This window comes from Ornithorhynchus anatinus, chromosome 19 (assembly GCF_004115215.2).
Source record: "Ornithorhynchus anatinus isolate Pmale09 chromosome 19, mOrnAna1.pri.v4, whole genome shotgun sequence".
Lineage (NCBI taxonomy): Eukaryota > Metazoa > Chordata > Mammalia > Monotremata > Ornithorhynchidae > Ornithorhynchus > Ornithorhynchus anatinus.
The window spans coordinates 3981363-3998305 of record NC_041746.1 but is presented as its reverse complement, the minus strand read 5'-3'; the positions used below and the strand labels follow the sequence as shown (position 1 = coordinate 3998305).

Below are 16943 nucleotides of genomic sequence, written 5' to 3'. Positions count from 1 at the left end.
GAGAAGAGAACTTTGGAAGAATTGGGGATGAGAGAAGTTTGAGGGGAGATGGGGCTGGGACAGAGCAATGTTCAACCTTCCTCCTGCCCCTTCTCTCTCAAGCTACCCCAGGCTGGCTTTTTCTCCAGCCACCTCTGCCCACCCTAGGCCCTGGGTGGGCCTTTCAACCACACCATCGAACCCAGGTTGTCGTGTATAAGAAGCAAGAAGGATGGAGGCTTTGCAATCGTTTCCAAAGGTGCTGGGCACGACAGCATCGTTTATTTTGCGCCACTCTGACTCGTCCCAGATCTGGCTCGGCCGCAGCAGGAAGCGATGCTAGCCGTCCACGTGGCGGCCCCGAGCACCAGCGAAGACGGTGTGACCGCTTAGAAAACACAAGGCTGGTCACTCCGTGTCTTCGTCCCAGGGAAGGTGTCTGTGGGGGGCTCAGAGCCCCATCCAGTGGCGGGGAAGATTTAGGTGGGTTGAGGGCAGGGGGGTGGCCTCCAGGGCAGCAGGGTCCTTCTAGTCTTGTCGGGCTCCTGCAAATCCTGTTTGGACTATGAACTGTCTCCGTCACTGCTGGCTTTTTTTCGTTCTGGATCCAGATGTGTGCTTTCATACAGAACCTTGTTTTTCATGCCTTTTAGAGCAATTCTTTCCTGGATTTTCATTTTGGCATAATTGTACCTACAGTGGAACCTTGAAAGACAGGGGAAAAAAAGTCTCAAAACAGTTGTAAGTGTTCAATCCCTACTGAAAATGAATATTCACGATTCTGATGAGCCCTTTAAGGGATTTTAAGTGTTCACTATGTAGCAGGCAGTGGGTGGGGCACAGTCCACGTCCCACATGAGGTTGTCTTAATCTCCATTTTACAGATGAGGTAAAGGAGGCACAGAGAAGTGAAGTGACTTGTCCGAGGCCACACAGCAGACAAGTGGCAGAGCCGGGATTAGAAACTGGCTCCTTCTGACTCCCAGGCGTGTGTTCTATCCACTAAGCCACACCGCTGCATTATTTCTCTACCAAGCTGTAGAACGGATGCACACAGAGGTGAAAGCATGTGACCCTCCTCACTCCGCCTGGCTGATTCTCCACTCCACAGACAGGCCGTCAGTACTTCTTGGGAGGGTGAGCCCTGGGCCCATGGAGCTGATGCAAACCACCCACTCCTGTTCTCCCGCTCCAGAGGAGCTGCATGCGTTCACCCGACATCAGATGGGTTCTAGGAGTCAAAAGGAAAACCCAGCCGTCCATCCGCCTCCTTATGAACACCCCCCTGCCACCCCACCCCCACCCTCCTGACCCCAGTGGGCTTCATGTCGCCCCGGGGCCAAAAGTTTCACGGACCTGGCAGGAACCAAAGAATCTCTCAAAATAGGCAACTGACAAAGTAAGGGAGCAAGTATTCTATGCTGCGCCAATGCCCTTGAAATATTTAAGTGTAGCTTGGCTAACATAGGACAGGCATGCAAAACTTGGCCAAACCCATCACGAGGAGCAGGCAGCAGCTTCTAGAAACTTCAGTGGGGCTAGGGGCCCCAGGCAGCAGGCCCCCCGTGAGTACCACAGTAGATTACGTACCAACACCCCAACGTCACCACAATAAACCCTCCAATGCCGACGTCACAAGATCTTCGAATTCGACCTGTCAAAGAATCCCAAAGTTGAGTATTAATTTTCACCCTCAAACCACTGAACTAAAATTTAGGGTCCTTGTCTCCTCCCTCTGGCCCTGACCACGCCTTTCCCACAACCCCCACCCCACTCCCCAACCTCCCACCAGCTATGAATAGCCCCTAAACCTGCTCATACTCACTGGTAAACAAGAAGTGTCCCATGCTGGCTACCACAGCCCCCAGCGCTCCATAGAGAATGGATTCGCGGGCACAAGGGGTGTTCTGGACATCAAGGATCCCAAGCAGCTTAAAGGACTAGGGCAAGAGAGTTGAGATAAGAGAATTCCCGTTTAGAGGATGAAGATGTCAGAGTTTTATATTTAAATAATAGATGGAGCACAGCATGCTTCAACTCAACTCCCCCGCCATAACAATTTATTTGTGGCAGGGTTGGCTTTTAAAAACAAACACAAAAGTTGCATTATCTTCAGTTCCCCCCAACAAGCCTCTGTGTGGTCAGACAAGGCCTGGGCATCCTGGGTATGCGAAGGTGGACACTGAGTCAATTGACCATGAAACCAATCGTGGACACCGGGCGTTCAAGCGGAGCCATGAGCCCCCCTTGGGATAGGGACTGTGTCTAACCCGATTTGCTTGTATCCACCCCAGCTCTTAGTACAGTGTCTGGCACACAGAAAGCCCTTAAATACAATTTATTATTATTATTATTTAATACACAATTATTATTAGAGCACATTGGCGGGTCCTGGCGGGTCTCATACATATACCAATGTCCTGCTCAGCAAATGCGTACCCTTCAGAGCCGGGGCAAACAGGTTTTCTCTTGCACAGTAGCAGCAGTAATCATTTTGGCTTTGAACACTCACAGTGCCCAGGGTGTGAGGATAGACACAAGGTGACTGCCTTATATTAACAAGCTTAGTCTCCCCTCACTTTGCTTATACCGGGGCTTATTTCTCACTGGAAACTAGAAGGAAAAAATACACTGTGGTTTTCATCCTGGGTCTACCACCTCATACACGGCTTTCACCCACACCCTTAAACCTGCTTTATATTGCAAGGACGATTCTTTATTCTGCTGTACTTCCTAGTCAAAGTGGGTAGCAAAGCACGTATTCTGGCAGAACTCACTGAGGGAGGGGTGGCAGCCAGACCCAAGTTGTAACAGGCAACAGTGAAGGCATGGAAGGAATTCAGAAAAACAAGAAAATACATACATACACTGGGGCCCACAAACAGAAACACACTACAGGATTTCGGTGCCTCAATGTGCTCAAACTTCTGCTTGCCACCACGTTCACTTCAAAAGGTGAGCATCCTTCTAAACCAAGACTGTGTTTAAATAAGGATCCTGAACAGCGGAAATGAGGTTGATGCTCGAGAAAGTTGGCCATGGTAGAGGTTAAAAATCTGATTCTTCAATCAATCAATTACTTATTGGGCATTTAGTTACTGAGCAAAATCACTCTGTCAGGATGAACACAATGGGACAAGCCTGGCAACTAGGTGGTGGCTGGTTGTGGGAAACGGAGCAGATATAGAAGTACTTTGGAGCCCCCTGACCCAAATGGCAGGATTCAGAGATGATCCCATGAATGTGGACTGTTCCCAGGGGTAGCTCAGGGAAAATGATCCAGTAAAGGTGGGGAGGGAGAGCTGAGAGGAATGGGATGCTCAATGTGGCCATAAACAACATTTGCTCACCTGCCCTAAAGCACCTTCTGAGCTGGGAGAGACAGTCCAACAAATCAATGTTGCAAAAGTGCAAAGACCTTTTCCAGGGGTGTCTGAGATGGGGTGTGAGCTAAGGGACAATCTGCTGGCAGAGGGATTTGAGAAGCCCACCTCCTTGTTAGGACCCTTCTTTCCCTATCACCTACTCTCCAGCCCCTCAACCCCCTACAACCAGGCCCAGGCTAATATAACAAGTTCCTTAAAATTGACTGCAGGCTTCCAATGCGGCCTGACACGAAAAGGAAGTTTTGGGTTTTGTTTGTTGTTGTTGTTTCTTTAAAAATGAATTGTGCTTAAAATAAGGACTTATAAACTCACATATTACAAGCTTCCAATTAGAAATCTATATCATGCTAATAAAACCAATCTCTGCAACTTGTGAACCCTGTCTGGCTCTTGAGATGGCTTCCTCACATGCACAAATGACTTACCCTAGAGTGACTCATTTTTAGAATGCGTCATCCAGGTACCCAGAGGCACATGAAACAGTCCCCTCTCCTAAGAAAAGATGGAAACACGCTGCAAACCGGGCAGGCAGAGGAATGGAGGGGCCGAAGCGGGCAGCTGCCGGCCACGCAGCCTCACGACCATCCTGTCCGGGGGTAGGGGCGGCTTGTAGCTAGATGTTGGCTTGGCCCTGTGCACCGTCAGGGGCGAAAGGGAGATCTCCAATGGAAAATTCCTTCTCCAAAACATTCCCTCAAAACTATACCTGTCAATATTTGAGTGCTTACTTTGTTCAGAGCATTGTACTAAGCCCTTTGGGAGAGTACAATATAACAGACACATTCCCTGCCTACAATTCAGCATTTAGTACAGTGCCTGGGCACATATTAAGCGCTAAACAAATACCACTATTATCATTATTAATGAGCTTACTTTCTAGACATAGCTGAATGTCAGCAGAGAAGAGGTTCTCTGCTCATCAGCTTTTAGAAAACTCATAATGACCATCCACCTTTACAGGACAATGTGAAAGGTCAGAATACACTGGGCCACTGTTCATTCAGTTCTCTGGCTGGTCCAGAGCTGCAAGTCTTGGCCAGGTGTTTCTTTGCAGGCCAGCTGGGTTAAATTTAGCCTATCAAGTCCCCCAATATTGAGCTTACACCTCTCCCAGACTCACGCAGGCTCAGCAGCCCGACCTGGAGGAGGATGGCCAGAAAGACAAGACAAACAGGGTCAAAACACTGAACCCAAGCTTCCCGGAGTCTCTCAACTGAAGCAGCCCCAGGCGGTTGCTGTCAAGGAGGCTCTGCGAATCTGAATAATCGAGCTGCCCCCGAGTTGAGGCGTTTGGATAGATTTTAATAATAATGGTAATAATTGTGACATCTGTTAAACACTTACTATGTGCCAGGCACTGTACTAATACCTGGGTAGATACAAGCAAATCAGGTTGGACACAGTCCCCGTCCCACATGGGGCTCACAGTCTTAATCCCCACTGTAAAGATGAGGCAACTGAGGCTCAGAGAAGTGAAGTGACTTGCCCAAGGTCACACAGCGGACAAGCGGAGGAGCCGGGATTAGAACCCAGGTCCTCCTGACTCTTAGGCCCAGGGTCTCTCCACTAGGCCACGCTGCTTTCCATCTAGCAAAGGCTTTTCTTGAGTTACCCCACCATATTCTCTTCTCCAAGTCAAACACAGGCGAAGAATCGGCCCTCCTGTTGTTGGTCAGATCCAAGGTGACGGATACCTCAGTGTAAGGATAGTGTGCTGAAATACTGCACCAGTACCTCTGGCACACACGTGGTAAATTAGAAAGCGCACTGAGTTGAAAGAGCATTAACAAAAATAGAAAGTAAGAGGGGCCCCAAGAATAGGCCCCTTTAAGCTACTCCTATTTATAATGACTCAGGGAACACTTTTGGGTATGACTGCCTAAGTAAATTGCAATCTTAGGAAGTGAACATGATTCTATCTTTGAAAGAGTCTACTCCTTAAAAAAAATTAAGTCCTTTGACACAAGTTGACCAAAAGGCTTTTGAGATCAAGAGTTTCAGGTTCAGCAGGACGGAGTCTACCTTCATAATGCAGAAATCCTAATTCCTACCTGTTGTTGGCCTAAATAGGATTCTCAAGTCCCCCTCTGTTCTGAAAGGAAGAGGTGTTCATTTTGACATGATCTAGAGGAGAGAATAATGGATTTAAAATCTCAAGTTATTTGTTTTACCTGGAATGAATCTGGCAGGAGGCCTACATCAATAAGCTCGGCATTTATTACTCCCTTTATCTCACAAAGATGTTAAAATCACTCTTAACTAATGTACCCAATTACCACCAAGAAGCTGGCAAGTACTAAGTATTCCCTTTACAGATGAGGAAACCAGAGACTAAGCTGCCTTGTTCAAGGTTATAAAATGTCTTCTACAAAGCAGGTTCTGGAACTCTCCCTCCAAATGACTGTTTTCTCCACTGGGCCTTCTATACAGAGCACAGCTTTACACAAGTCATATTTTCCTTTCCTAAATAAACTGATGCTATTTCACCCCTTGGGAATGTACTGGTAGGTCTGCACATCCTATGTGAAGTCAAGGATCGAGTAACTTTCAGGTTGATTTACTCCATCCACATAGATAGCCCAACCAAATCTTTTGGAGCCCACAGTTGATTTTTTTTGGCCTGAGTCAACCAGTTGGGACTGCCAACAAGGCAGACCTTTCCATTATTTATCTGTGTATTTTCGAGCACTAGACTTTACTAACAGAATGGGTATCAATATCAGATGAGTCAGCCCCAATACGATGAAATTTAAACCTAAAAATACACACTCATTTCTTTATCCATAATGCTGGGGGAGGGGGCCTAATTGGACAAATGTCAGATAATGTTGGTCCTTTTTAGATGACAGTATCTCAACATAATCAAAATCTGAAGTCCTCTAGACTGTAAGCTGTTGTGGGCAGGGAATATGTCTATTGATGGTTATACTGTACTCCTCCAAGTGCTTAGTATAGTGCTCTGTACACACTAAGTGCTCAGTAAGTATGACTGACTTGACCAACTCCAGTTGTAAATAATAATCATTGCATTTATTATGCATTTACTATGTGCCAAGTACTGATTTACCACCTGGGGTGGATTCAAGAGAATCCAATCGAATGCCATTTCCCTGTCCCAGGAACATACCATTTAACAATATCCTCTAGACTGTGAGCTCCTTGTGTGCAAGGAACATGTTCACTAGCTCTGACTGTACTCTCCGGAGCACTTGGTTCAGTGCTCTGTGTAAATGCTCAATAAATACCACTGATTAAGGGCTACTCATTGTCTACCTCCCCAATATTGAAAAAAAAAGGGGGGGGGGGAGAATCGCCAGAACATTAACCCTGGACCTCAGTTCATAACTGGGGCAAACTTTTCCAATTTGGGAATGCTGCTCTGCAACCCGTGATCCCTGTTCCCTCATCTGTAAAATGGGGATTAACACTGTGAGCCCTATGTGACAGATGGACTGTCATCAATCTGATTAGCTTCTATTTACCTCAGCACTTATTACAGTGCCTGGCACATAGTAAGTACATAAACACCATTGAAAAAAAAAAGTTCTGGTCAATTTTGGTTAAAAAAGATAAAGGTCACAAGAAAAACATGACTCCTGAATCGGTTATTCCTACAATTCTCCCGGCCCTTCTAAGGATTGTGAGCGTCTGGATCTGCGCAGAACTAAGCAGTCACCACATTTAAACCTCGTCAGGCCTTCCCTGCACCTAAATTTTTACAGAGAGCGCGGCACTGCCAAGTGAAGTACTTGTGGAAACACCTGGAACAGCTCAGCCCCCATTTAATATGCTTTTTATAAAAATAAAATGTGATCATTTCAGCAAATCACCTTTGGTTACACTGCCAATCACGGTGGTTCCGGGAGCATCCCCCACATTCCCAAGCGCCTAGAACACAGGAGCCTCCCCCTAATTATTTTTTATAGCATTTGCTAAATGCTTACTATGTACCTGGCACTGTACTAAGCGCTGGGGTAGATACAAGCTAATTAGGTTGGGCACAGTCCATGTCCCACGTGGGCTGCAGTTTTAATCCCCATATAATAATAATACTGGTGTTTGTTCAAAGCTTACTATGTGCCATGCCAAGCACTTTTCTGAGCACAGGGTTAGATACAAGGTAATCAGGTAGTCCCACGTGGGGATCACAGTCTTATTCCCCTTTTTACAGGTGAGGTAACTGAGGCACAGAGAAGTGGCTTGCCCAAGGTCACACAACAGACAAGACGGATGATAACTGTGGCCCAGAGAAGTAAAGCGCTTAGTACAGTGCTCTGCACACAGTAAGTGCTCAATAAATACGACAATGAATGAAAGTGCCTTGTCCAAGGTCATAAGCAGACAGTAATGATGGTATTTGTTAAGCAGTTACTACGTGCCAGACACTGCATTAAGCGCTGATGCATTAAGCCCGGGCTTGGGTGTCAGAGGTCATGGGTTCAAATCCCTGCTCCGCCACTTGTCAGTTATGTCACTTTGGGCAAGTCACTTCACTTCTCTGGGCCTCAGTTCCCTCATCTGTAAAATGGGGATGAAGACTGTGAGCCCCCTGATGGCCTTGTACCCCCCCTTCACTGAGAACAGTGCTTGGCACATAGCAAGCGCTCAACAAATGCCATCGTGATTATTCGTTAAGCGCTTACAATGTGCCAGGCACTGCATTAATCGCTGGGGTGGATCCAAGCACATCAAGCTGGACCCAATCCCTGTCCCGCAAAGGGCTCCCACCTTTCATCCCCCTTTTACAGAAGCAGCGTGGCTCAGTGGAAAGAGCCCAGGCTTGGGAGTCAGAGGTCGTGGGTTCTAATCCCGGCTCTGCCACCTGTCAGCTGTGTGGCTTTGGGCAAGCCACCTAACTTCTCGGTGCCTCAGTGACCTCACCTGTCAAATGGGGATGAAGACTGCGAGCCTCATGTGGGACCACCTGATGACCCTGTTATCTCCCCCAGCGCTTGGAACAGTGCTGTGCACACAGTAAGCGCTTAACAAATACCAACATTACGATTATTACTCGGTGCCTCAGTGATCTCATCTGTCAAATGGGGATGAAGACTGCAAGCCTCACGTGGGACCACCTGATGACCCTGTATCTCCCCCAGCGCTTAGAACAGTGCTCGGCACAGAGTAAGCGCTTAACAAATACCAACATTACGATTATTACTCGGTGCCTCAGTGATCTCATCTGTCAAATGGGGATGAAGACTGCAAGCCTCACGTGGGACCACCTGATGACCCTGTATCTCCCTCAGCGCTTGGAACAGTGCTGTGCACACAGTAAGCGCTTAACAAATACCAACATTATTATTGCTCGGTGCCTCAGTGACCTCACCTGTCAAATGGGGATGAAGACTGCGAGCCTCACGTGGGACCACCTGATGACCCTGTATCTCCCCCAGCGCTTAGAACAGTGCTCGGCCCAGAGTAGGCGCTTAACAACTACCAACATTACGATTATTACGCGGTGCCTCAGTGATCTCATCTGTCAAATGGGGATGAAGACTGCGAGCCTCACGTGGGACCACCTGATGACCTTGGATCTACCCCAGCGCTTGGAGCGGGGCTCGGCATGTAGTAGGCGCTTCACAAATCCCGACAATCTTCCTCTTCTTCTTAATTTCCCCCGCCCCTCATTACCTTCCCCTTCCCGGGCTCCCCCGGCTCCGTCTCGGTTGCCATGCTCACGAGGCTGGACCCGCGCGCGCCCCTCACCCGCCACCATCGAGACGACCTCCGGACGCCAGAGCGGCCGCCGACGCGCGCATGCGTCCCCTCTATCCCGCCCCGCCTCGGTGGTTCCCCCCCCCTTCCTCTCCCTCGGCGTCCGCCATTTTAGGAGATCTACTCCATTGCAGCACCTGCCCCAATTGCCGCGACTGCTGTAGCAGCCGGGGCTGCGACTCCTTTGTCTAGCGAAATGGGTCACACCCGCACCGCCCCCCCCCCCACATACACACACCCCGCCCCTTCCCGAAAGGAAGGTCGTGCGGCAGCCCGGTCACCCGGAGCGTGGGTGGGAGGCAGAAGGGAACAGCCCCGGCGCGAGGCAGGCGGTGGCTGTTCCTTCAGCGCTCCCCCCCCCCCACCACCTCCCGCCGTTGGGACTGCGGGCGCGCGCGCGCGCTTTTGCGCGGGCAGGGGAAGGGCGCGAGGCCCGAGCGCGGCCGCGAGAGGGAGGAGGAGAAGGCTCCAGAGCGCGCGCGCGCTTCGGCCTCCCGCCATCATTCGGCGGCTCCTCACAGCCGCTCTGCCCTCAAGCCCGGCCGGGCCGATGGGGGCCGGGCCTGCCCTCGGTCTCCCACCGCCCTCGTCTTGCGAGTGAGGTGGCCCTTGTGCCCCCAGGCCGCCCCTCCCCGCCTCAGCCCGGCAGCGCTTGTCCCCGTGAAGGAGACTTGGCGGACAAAATGGAGGGGAAATGCGTCAGGCCGCGGGGCCTGGCGCCGGCTGTACAGTCCTTTTTTTTTTTTAAGTGGTATTTGTGAAGCGCTTCCTCTGTACCATTACAAGCCCTTAGGCCAGTGCTCTCCACATAATAAGCGCTCAATATATACGAATGAATGAGACCCACTGCATGGCCAGGGCAGAGAGAAACTAAACCCTTTGGATGCCGTCCCTGGGCCACATGAGGCACTCAGTCTTAATCCCCCATTTTATAGGTGAGGGAACGGAGGCACGGGGATGAGAAGGGACTCGCCCAAGGTCATAGAGCAGACAAGTAGCGGAGCCAGCATTAGAACCCAGGTCCTGAATCCCAAGCTCCGTCCACTAGGACACACTTCAGTCAAGGGTGCCCTGCAAGCAGATTAACAATAATAATAATAGTGTTAAGTGCTTACTGTGTGGCAACCACTGGGATACAAGATGGGTCCCACGTGAGGCTCACAGTATAAGTAGGAGGGAGAACAGGGATTGCATCCCCATTTTGCAGATGAGGGAACTGAGGCCCAGAGAAGTTAAAGCCATGAAAGGTGTACACGGAGAGTGAACATAGAATTGTGGTTTGCCAAATCCTTCTAGGCCCACTAGAAGGGGGCATTCCTAGAAGCTTTTCCACCAGAATAATAGAATTTATGATCCCAGAAAGCTGTTCAGAGGGAAAATGTCCAGAGGTTTTAAAAATGTTTTTAAGTAAGATCCTGGGTCAGGGAGCCATGACGTGTAATTGGAGGGAATTTAGGGCTGGGAGGAGACATGAGGAGCACTTCCATAATCCCTTGGAATGTCCAAATGTCTTCTGTCTGTAAACCCATTGGTCATTTCTAACACTTATGACTTATAGGGAGGCAGTGAAATGAACACAGAGCTGTGTTCAAGTTCTGCTGTGTGCCATGGGGCAAGTCAATTCCTTGGTGCCCAAGTTTTCCTCATTTGTAAAATGGGGATAAGGTCTGTCTTCTTCATAGATTGTGACTCCTGTGTGGGGTAGGGACTGTGCCTGGTCTAAGTGAATTGTATCTACCCCAGGGTTTTGCACAGTGCTTAGCTCATTGCAAGCACTCGACACCATAATTATTAATATTATCAATTCACCCCGGGGGAATTTGCCCTCAGAGTATTTTGCAGAAGGCCATGATCAGTGCTTTTGGGGCAGGTGCTGTTTTTTTTTTTTAAAAAAAAATATTGTATTTGTTAAGCACTTATTATGTACCAGGCACTGTTCTTAACACTGGGGTAGATACAAGCTAATCTGTTTGGACATAGACCCTGTCCCACATAGGGTTCACAGTCGTAATCCCCATGTTACAGCTGAGATAACTGAGGCCCAGAGAAGTTAAACCACTTGCCTACAGTCACACAGCAGACAAGCTGCAGAGCTGGCATTAGAACCCAGCTCCTTGTGACTCCCAGGCCCGTTAGCTTTGGTTACAGAATGAACTGGACGTTACAAAATGTGACAAGTTCAAGGCAGTGACTGTCACCCTCTTTCCCCACTCTGCTTATTGTGGTTTAGTGGGCAAAGTACGGACCTGGGAGTCAGAAGGCCCATCTAAAGTCCCTTATTGAAGACCCAACTCCTCCAAGAAGCCTTCCCTAAGCCAGGGAATATGTCTGTGGTTCCGTTGTCCTCTCCCAAGCGCTTAGTACAGTGCTTTGCGCACAGTAAGCACCCAATAAATAACTGAATGGATGAACTATATCTACTCAGCGTCTAGTAGAGTGCTCGGCACCTCGGAAGTGCTTAAATACCACAATTATTATTATTATTGTCTCGAGGGCAGCTCCAATTACTATCGCCACCGTGTAGTGTGAAGGAAAATAAAAATGACTATACAGCTGTCTGCAAATAGAAAGTTCACATGATAATGGTGACTTCTTCCCACGCCCTGTCCTTTCCTATCCCAACCCCACCCTTGGCTCCTCGGGTGACAGCGTCGGGAAGGTTGGAGAAGCAGCGTGGCTCAGTGGAAAGAGCACGGGCTTTGGAGTCAGGGCTCATGAGTTCGAATCCCAGCTCTGCCACTTGTCAGCTGTGTGACTGTGGGCAAGTCACTTAACTTCTCTGTGCCTCAGATTAAGACTGTGAGCCCCACGTGGGACAACCTGATTCCCCTGTGTCTACCCCAGCGCTTAGAACAGTGCTCGGCACATAGTAAGCGCTTAACAAATACCAACATTATTAACATTTCCAAATGACCTCATTGCTTCCTGCTGCAGGAGCATGTCATCCCGCATCCAGCCACTAGGTGTCCCTACGATACACAAAGAACGATCTCCCGAGCAGAGCTCCCGAACATGTCGGGATTAATTATGATTGTAATTGAAAAAAAATCATCTGGGTTCTACAAGATTAAAATGGATATGCCACCAGGCAAGGGAGGAAAATGAAAGAGGAGGCTTAGATGAACTGGGGAGGAAAAGAACTGTTATCTCCACACATCAGCTGATTTGACTGGGTGATCCGAGGCTGCTCTCCTGACCTCTCTGGGCCTCATTTTCCTGTCTGGATAAGGGGGACAATTGCATCTTCCGAGGATGGCGGGGTAAAACCATGGCGCGCGAAGTGCCTGAGCCCTCTTGAAAGAAAAATGATAGGCAGCACTTTAACAACAATAGTAATGATAACTATTATCGACAGCTTTACTTTTCCTTGCCTTATCTTGTGGGAATGGCGTCAGTCCCATTGGGTGCAGAGAATTGTACGAGGTGTGGTGGGCAGGGAAAGAAAAAGAAAACCAAGTCCCTCTCTCCTCAGGGAGTTTACTATATATGAGGGAGAAAACCCAAACAAAAATCTATGTATACAGAAATGAGCTAGAAGCATAAAAACCTGCATCATTAGAGAATACATACTCTCACTCGCATGCCCACCTAATTTGTAACATCTAAGGAGGATACTCCTTTGGACTCAAAGTTGACCTTGCTGACTGGGACACGTTTATCGGTGTGGGTGAATGTAGCCGCTGAGGTGATCCTTGCCACATCATTCACAAGAAGCACTATCCCTTCCAGCACAGTTGCCTCATCTGTAAAATGGAGATGAAAAAACTGAGTCTCCATGTGGGACATGGACTGTGTTCCACTTGATTAGCTTGTGTCTACCCCAGTGCTTGATACAGTGCCTGGTCCATTGTAAGTGCTTAACAAATTCCATTAAAAAATAAATGGGCACTGAATCCTCATATTTACAGATGAGGAAATGCACTTCATATTGCAATTGATATTGACGCTTGTCTACTTTTGTTTTGTTGTCAGACTCCCCCTTCTAGACTGTGAGCCCACTCTTGGGTAGGAATTGTCACTATCTGTTGCCGAATTGTACTTTCCCAGCGCTTAGTACAGTGCCCTGCACACCATAAGTGCTCAATAAATACAGTTGAAGGAAGAAAACTCAGGCACCAAAGTGAGTGATTTGTCCAAGGTCACACAGCATACAAATGGTGGATCTGGGAGTAGAACTCAAGTCCTCTGACTCCCAGGCCCACGCTCTTCTCACTAGGCCGCACTGCTTGCTGCGCCTCAAGACATCTCTTCGACCACCCTGTGCCTCCAGACTGTTGTTTCTCCTGAAAACCATTCAGAACTGATTCATTTAATCAATCATTGGTATTTATTGAGTGCTTACTATAAGCAGAGCACAGTACCAAGCGCTTTGGAGAGTAACATATTCCACGGTCCCTGCCCACAATGAATTTATAGTCTAGAGGACATAAGTTCATTCCATTGTTCAAGATCCCTGGAGGTGGAGATTTGGTTTTGGAAACCTATTCCTGTTTTCCATCATCTTGAAGATTTCAGTTTAATCGCTCTCCCTCTAGAAATAAGGAAGGTATGGGCCAGTGTCCTTCCTGCTTGTAGAGTTCCAGTCAATTGTTGAGTCATTCTGGAAGCTTCTCTTTTATAGGCTAAACCACCTTGTTTTCCTTTAATTTTTTCCCTCAAGGGACCCAACTCTCCTCCCTTTTAATCATTTCAGTGACTCTTCCTCCAACCCTTTTAAGGAAGAGCCCGAGCTGACCCACAGTGATGAACATAAGTGTACTCTAAGGACAACTTTCCTGATATGTCTATTAGTGCTTTTTATTGGCACGTTGGGTCTTTAAATCCCAGACTTCGAGTGCAGATTCCAGCAGCTTGTGGGTCCACTATGACCCCCCCCACAGATACTCTTCTGCCTTATTTGTGCCTTCCAGGCTGCCTTATCCTCAAACTTGTGTTGTTGGTCCAGCAGCCTGGTTTGGTTCTTCCTGAATTTGCTTCTCTTTCAAAAAGACCGTGCCTCTAATTTTGTTCAACTCAATTCCCCTTACCCAGTGTACCAGGTTACCGCATCAACTGTGAAAACCAGTCATTTTGCCAAGACCAGTCAGAGAATAGAAAGTTGAAAAATCAAGGGTTGGCTTCTCTGACCCTTTCAAAGTTGCTCTTTAGGATTCTACTAATGTCATTATTTACAGTGGTCCCTCAAGACAGGAAGCTCCTTGAACTCTCCCAAGTGTTTAATAATGTTGGTATTTGTTAAGCGCTTACTATATGCCGAGCACTATTCTAAGCGCTGGGGTAGATACAGGGTAATCAGGTTGTCCCACGTGAGGCTCACAGTTAATCCCCATTTTACAGATGAGGTAACTGAGGCACAGAGAAGTTAAGTGACTTGCCCACAGTCACACAGCTGACAAGTGGCAGAGCTGAGATCAACAGGTGCTCAATAAATACCATTGATTGATCACTTTGCATTGTATTTGCCAAGATTTCAAAACCCACCAATTCATCAGGATAATAATAGTATTAATAGTAATGAATAATTGTGGTATGTTAAGTGGCTACTATTAGGCGGGCACTGTACTAAGCACTGGGATGGATACAAGCAAATCAGGTTGGACTTAGTCCCTGTCCCACATGAGGCTCGCGGTGGTCATCCCCATTTTACAGATGAGGGCAACTAAGGCCCAGAGAAGTGAAGTCATTTGCCTAAGTTCACACAGCAGACAAGTGGTGGAGCCAGTACTAGAACCCTGGTCCTTTCTCCAGCTGAAATATGGAACTTACCCAGCCCATCTCATCTGATCTAAAGGATCAATCAAGTATGATTACAAATATCCCAACTAAACCGGTTTGGCAATCGAGTCCATTAATTCTACTTCATTCAGAGCCTCACATATTGGGGCCAGGAGTCCACGGCTGTGGGACTTGTTTCCTGAACTCAGAGATTGGGGAGAGGGAGAGGGGTCTGGACCCTCCTGGGTTCCCACCATGGCTTTTCCTTACAAGGGACTGGGGATAGGCTGTAAAAACCAGTCAAACCAGGCTGCTTCCCAAGGCAGATTTAACTCTGTTCAGGAGGTTGAAAACATACAGAAGGCTCACATGAGGAGTTGCTGCTGTAAAACACCAGGGAGTGGAATTGAATTCAAGGAGACAAGCGCTTAAAGTTGTTCTTCCAGTTAATTACATACTAGAGCACAGAGTCAGGAAAGCAGAATTATTGTCGCTTTGATGGCTAGGAAGAAAAGCGCATCTCTTCCAAGAGGTCTTCCCTTTGTCCTCATTTCCCCTAGCCAGGCTATCCTCTGTGTCACCTTGTGTCACCTCTGTGCTTGGCCGGGTACTTTTTAAGAATGTTGCTGGACTTAAATACATATCCTTGGATTCTATTTCCTGGATCCATTATTTAACGTCTGTCTCCCCATATAGACTCTAAACTCCTTGTGGGCAGGGATTATGTCTACCAACTCTATTGTATTGTCCTTTCCCAAGTGCTTAGTACAGTGTTCTTCCCCAATTAAGCCCTCATTTCCTCTTCTCCCACTCCTCTCTGCGTTACCCTTAAACTTAGATTTGCATCCTTTATTCCCCACCCTCAGCCCTACAACACTTATGTCCACATCTACAATTTATTTAATGTCTGGCTCCTCCTCTAGACCGTAAGCTCGTTATGGACAGGGAACGTGTCTAACTCTGTTGTACTGTACTCTCCCAAGTATGTAGTACAGTGCTTTGCATGTAGTAAGCACTCAGTAAGTACTACTGATTATTATAGTGATCACCCCCTTCCCCACAGTAAATACTAGTGACGCCAATGACGATAGAGAAAGCTAGGATGGTGAGCAGACAACCTCGGTTTCTCTGGGACGGTGACGTAGACCGAAGGCTAAGAGGAAAGATTTTAAATTGCAGTTGGAGAGAATTGGGGCAGATGTGAGGAAGGCCTTTGTAACTGGCAGTCTTAGGGAGCCAAGGGGGAGAGGAGCCTCCTTCAGAGATTTTTAGGGAAAGATAGCAATTATTGGCCCGCGACTGCCTCTGTGGTCTATCCGTGCCCCCTGCCCACCCCTGCCACTCATTCTCCCCGGCCACTGTCCGGGTTTGGGGGTCTCTGCCTCCTGGGTGAAGCCATGGAGGCCCAGGGAGGGAAGGCCAAGCCAGGTCCGAGGGAGAGGAAGTGGGTCACAAAGCTGATGATGTCACATGGGGCGTTTCCAAGGCAACAGGAATGAGGAACCCGAAGAGGTGACTTACCTTCTTCCGGACGGGCCACAGAGGCGCTTCTGGTCCACGACTGAGTCAGACACAGGGTCGAGGCCAACTGTCCGGCAGCTGTGGACTACGAGCCGGGGGCGGAGCGGGTGACCGGAACCTCCCCCTCCTCCTCTTCCTCCTGACGACCGCCGTCCTACCTGTCACGGCCGGGCGGCGGCCTCGTGCCCGTTGGTGTGAGGGCGGGAGCCGGAGCCTGAGCATGATGTCGTGGCTGCGGAGACTGGCTCAGCTGCGAGGGGACGGCCGCCGGCAAAGTGAGGAGCCAAAGGGCTTCCCTGGGACCAGGCCGGTGGCTCTCGGCAGGAGACCTGCCACGCGAGGATCCGAGGGCCACGGGGGCTGGGGCTGGAAGACGCTCTTCTGCCGAGGGGGGGCCCGGCCCCGGCGGGTGGGGAGGCAGGTGCGCCCGGAGAGGCTGTGGGCGAGGGCCCCCCGGCTCTTGGGCTTCTGGCTGAGGCTGAGCAACTGGAGGAAGCACCTGGCCGGTGGCGATGCGGAGCAGGAGCAACTGATCAAGATCCCCCTCCAGGTGTTCTGGGGGCCCTGTGAGTCCGACTAGGGGAAGGGGCTCCCCTTCCCATCTGACATCCCCCCCGGCCCTTG

The 16943-nt window shown here is 49.0% G+C and overlaps 1 protein-coding gene across 2 annotated transcripts; it reads right to left on the bottom strand.

The window, feature by feature from the left end:
• Nucleotides 1–225: 225 nt before the first annotated feature.
• Nucleotides 226–9103, bottom strand: LOC100082973 (cytochrome c oxidase assembly protein COX20, mitochondrial). Of its 2 annotated transcripts, XM_039914810.1 has the most exons (6): nt 9000–9074; nt 5417–5489; nt 3791–3857; nt 1805–1919; nt 1570–1633; nt 226–684 (listed from the first exon to the last, which is right to left on the bottom strand). In XM_039914810.1, exons 3-6 carry the CDS (start codon nt 3803–3805, stop codon nt 543–545), a joined length of 336 nt encoding a protein of 111 aa, XP_039770744.1. In that variant the 5' UTR covers nt 3806–3857; nt 5417–5489; nt 9000–9074; the 3' UTR covers nt 226–542. The 2 variants fall into 2 exon arrangements, with proteins under 2 accessions (XP_039770744.1, XP_001513584.1); XM_001513534.5 differs by lacking the exons at nt 3791–3857; nt 5417–5489 and having other exon boundaries at nt 9000–9103.
• Between the last annotated feature and the right edge of the window lie 7840 nt (nt 9104–16943).

What these genes read in the sequence shown, in the direction of transcription:
- LOC100082973 (XM_001513534.5), bottom strand. Translation starts at nt 9,041, where the DNA reads ATGGCAACCGAGACGGAGCCGGGGGAGCCCGGGAAGGGGAAG. An exon ending in GGGAGCCCGGGAAGGGGAAG is followed by an intron (nt 1,920 to 8,999) that starts GTAATGAGGGGC and finishes CTCTTGCCCTAG; the next exon opens with TCCTTTAAGCTGCTTGGGAT. An exon ending in GTGGTGACGTTGGGGTGTTG is followed by an intron (nt 685 to 1,569) that starts GTACGTAATCTA and finishes CTGTCTTTCAAG; the next exon opens with GTTCCACTGTAGGTACAATT.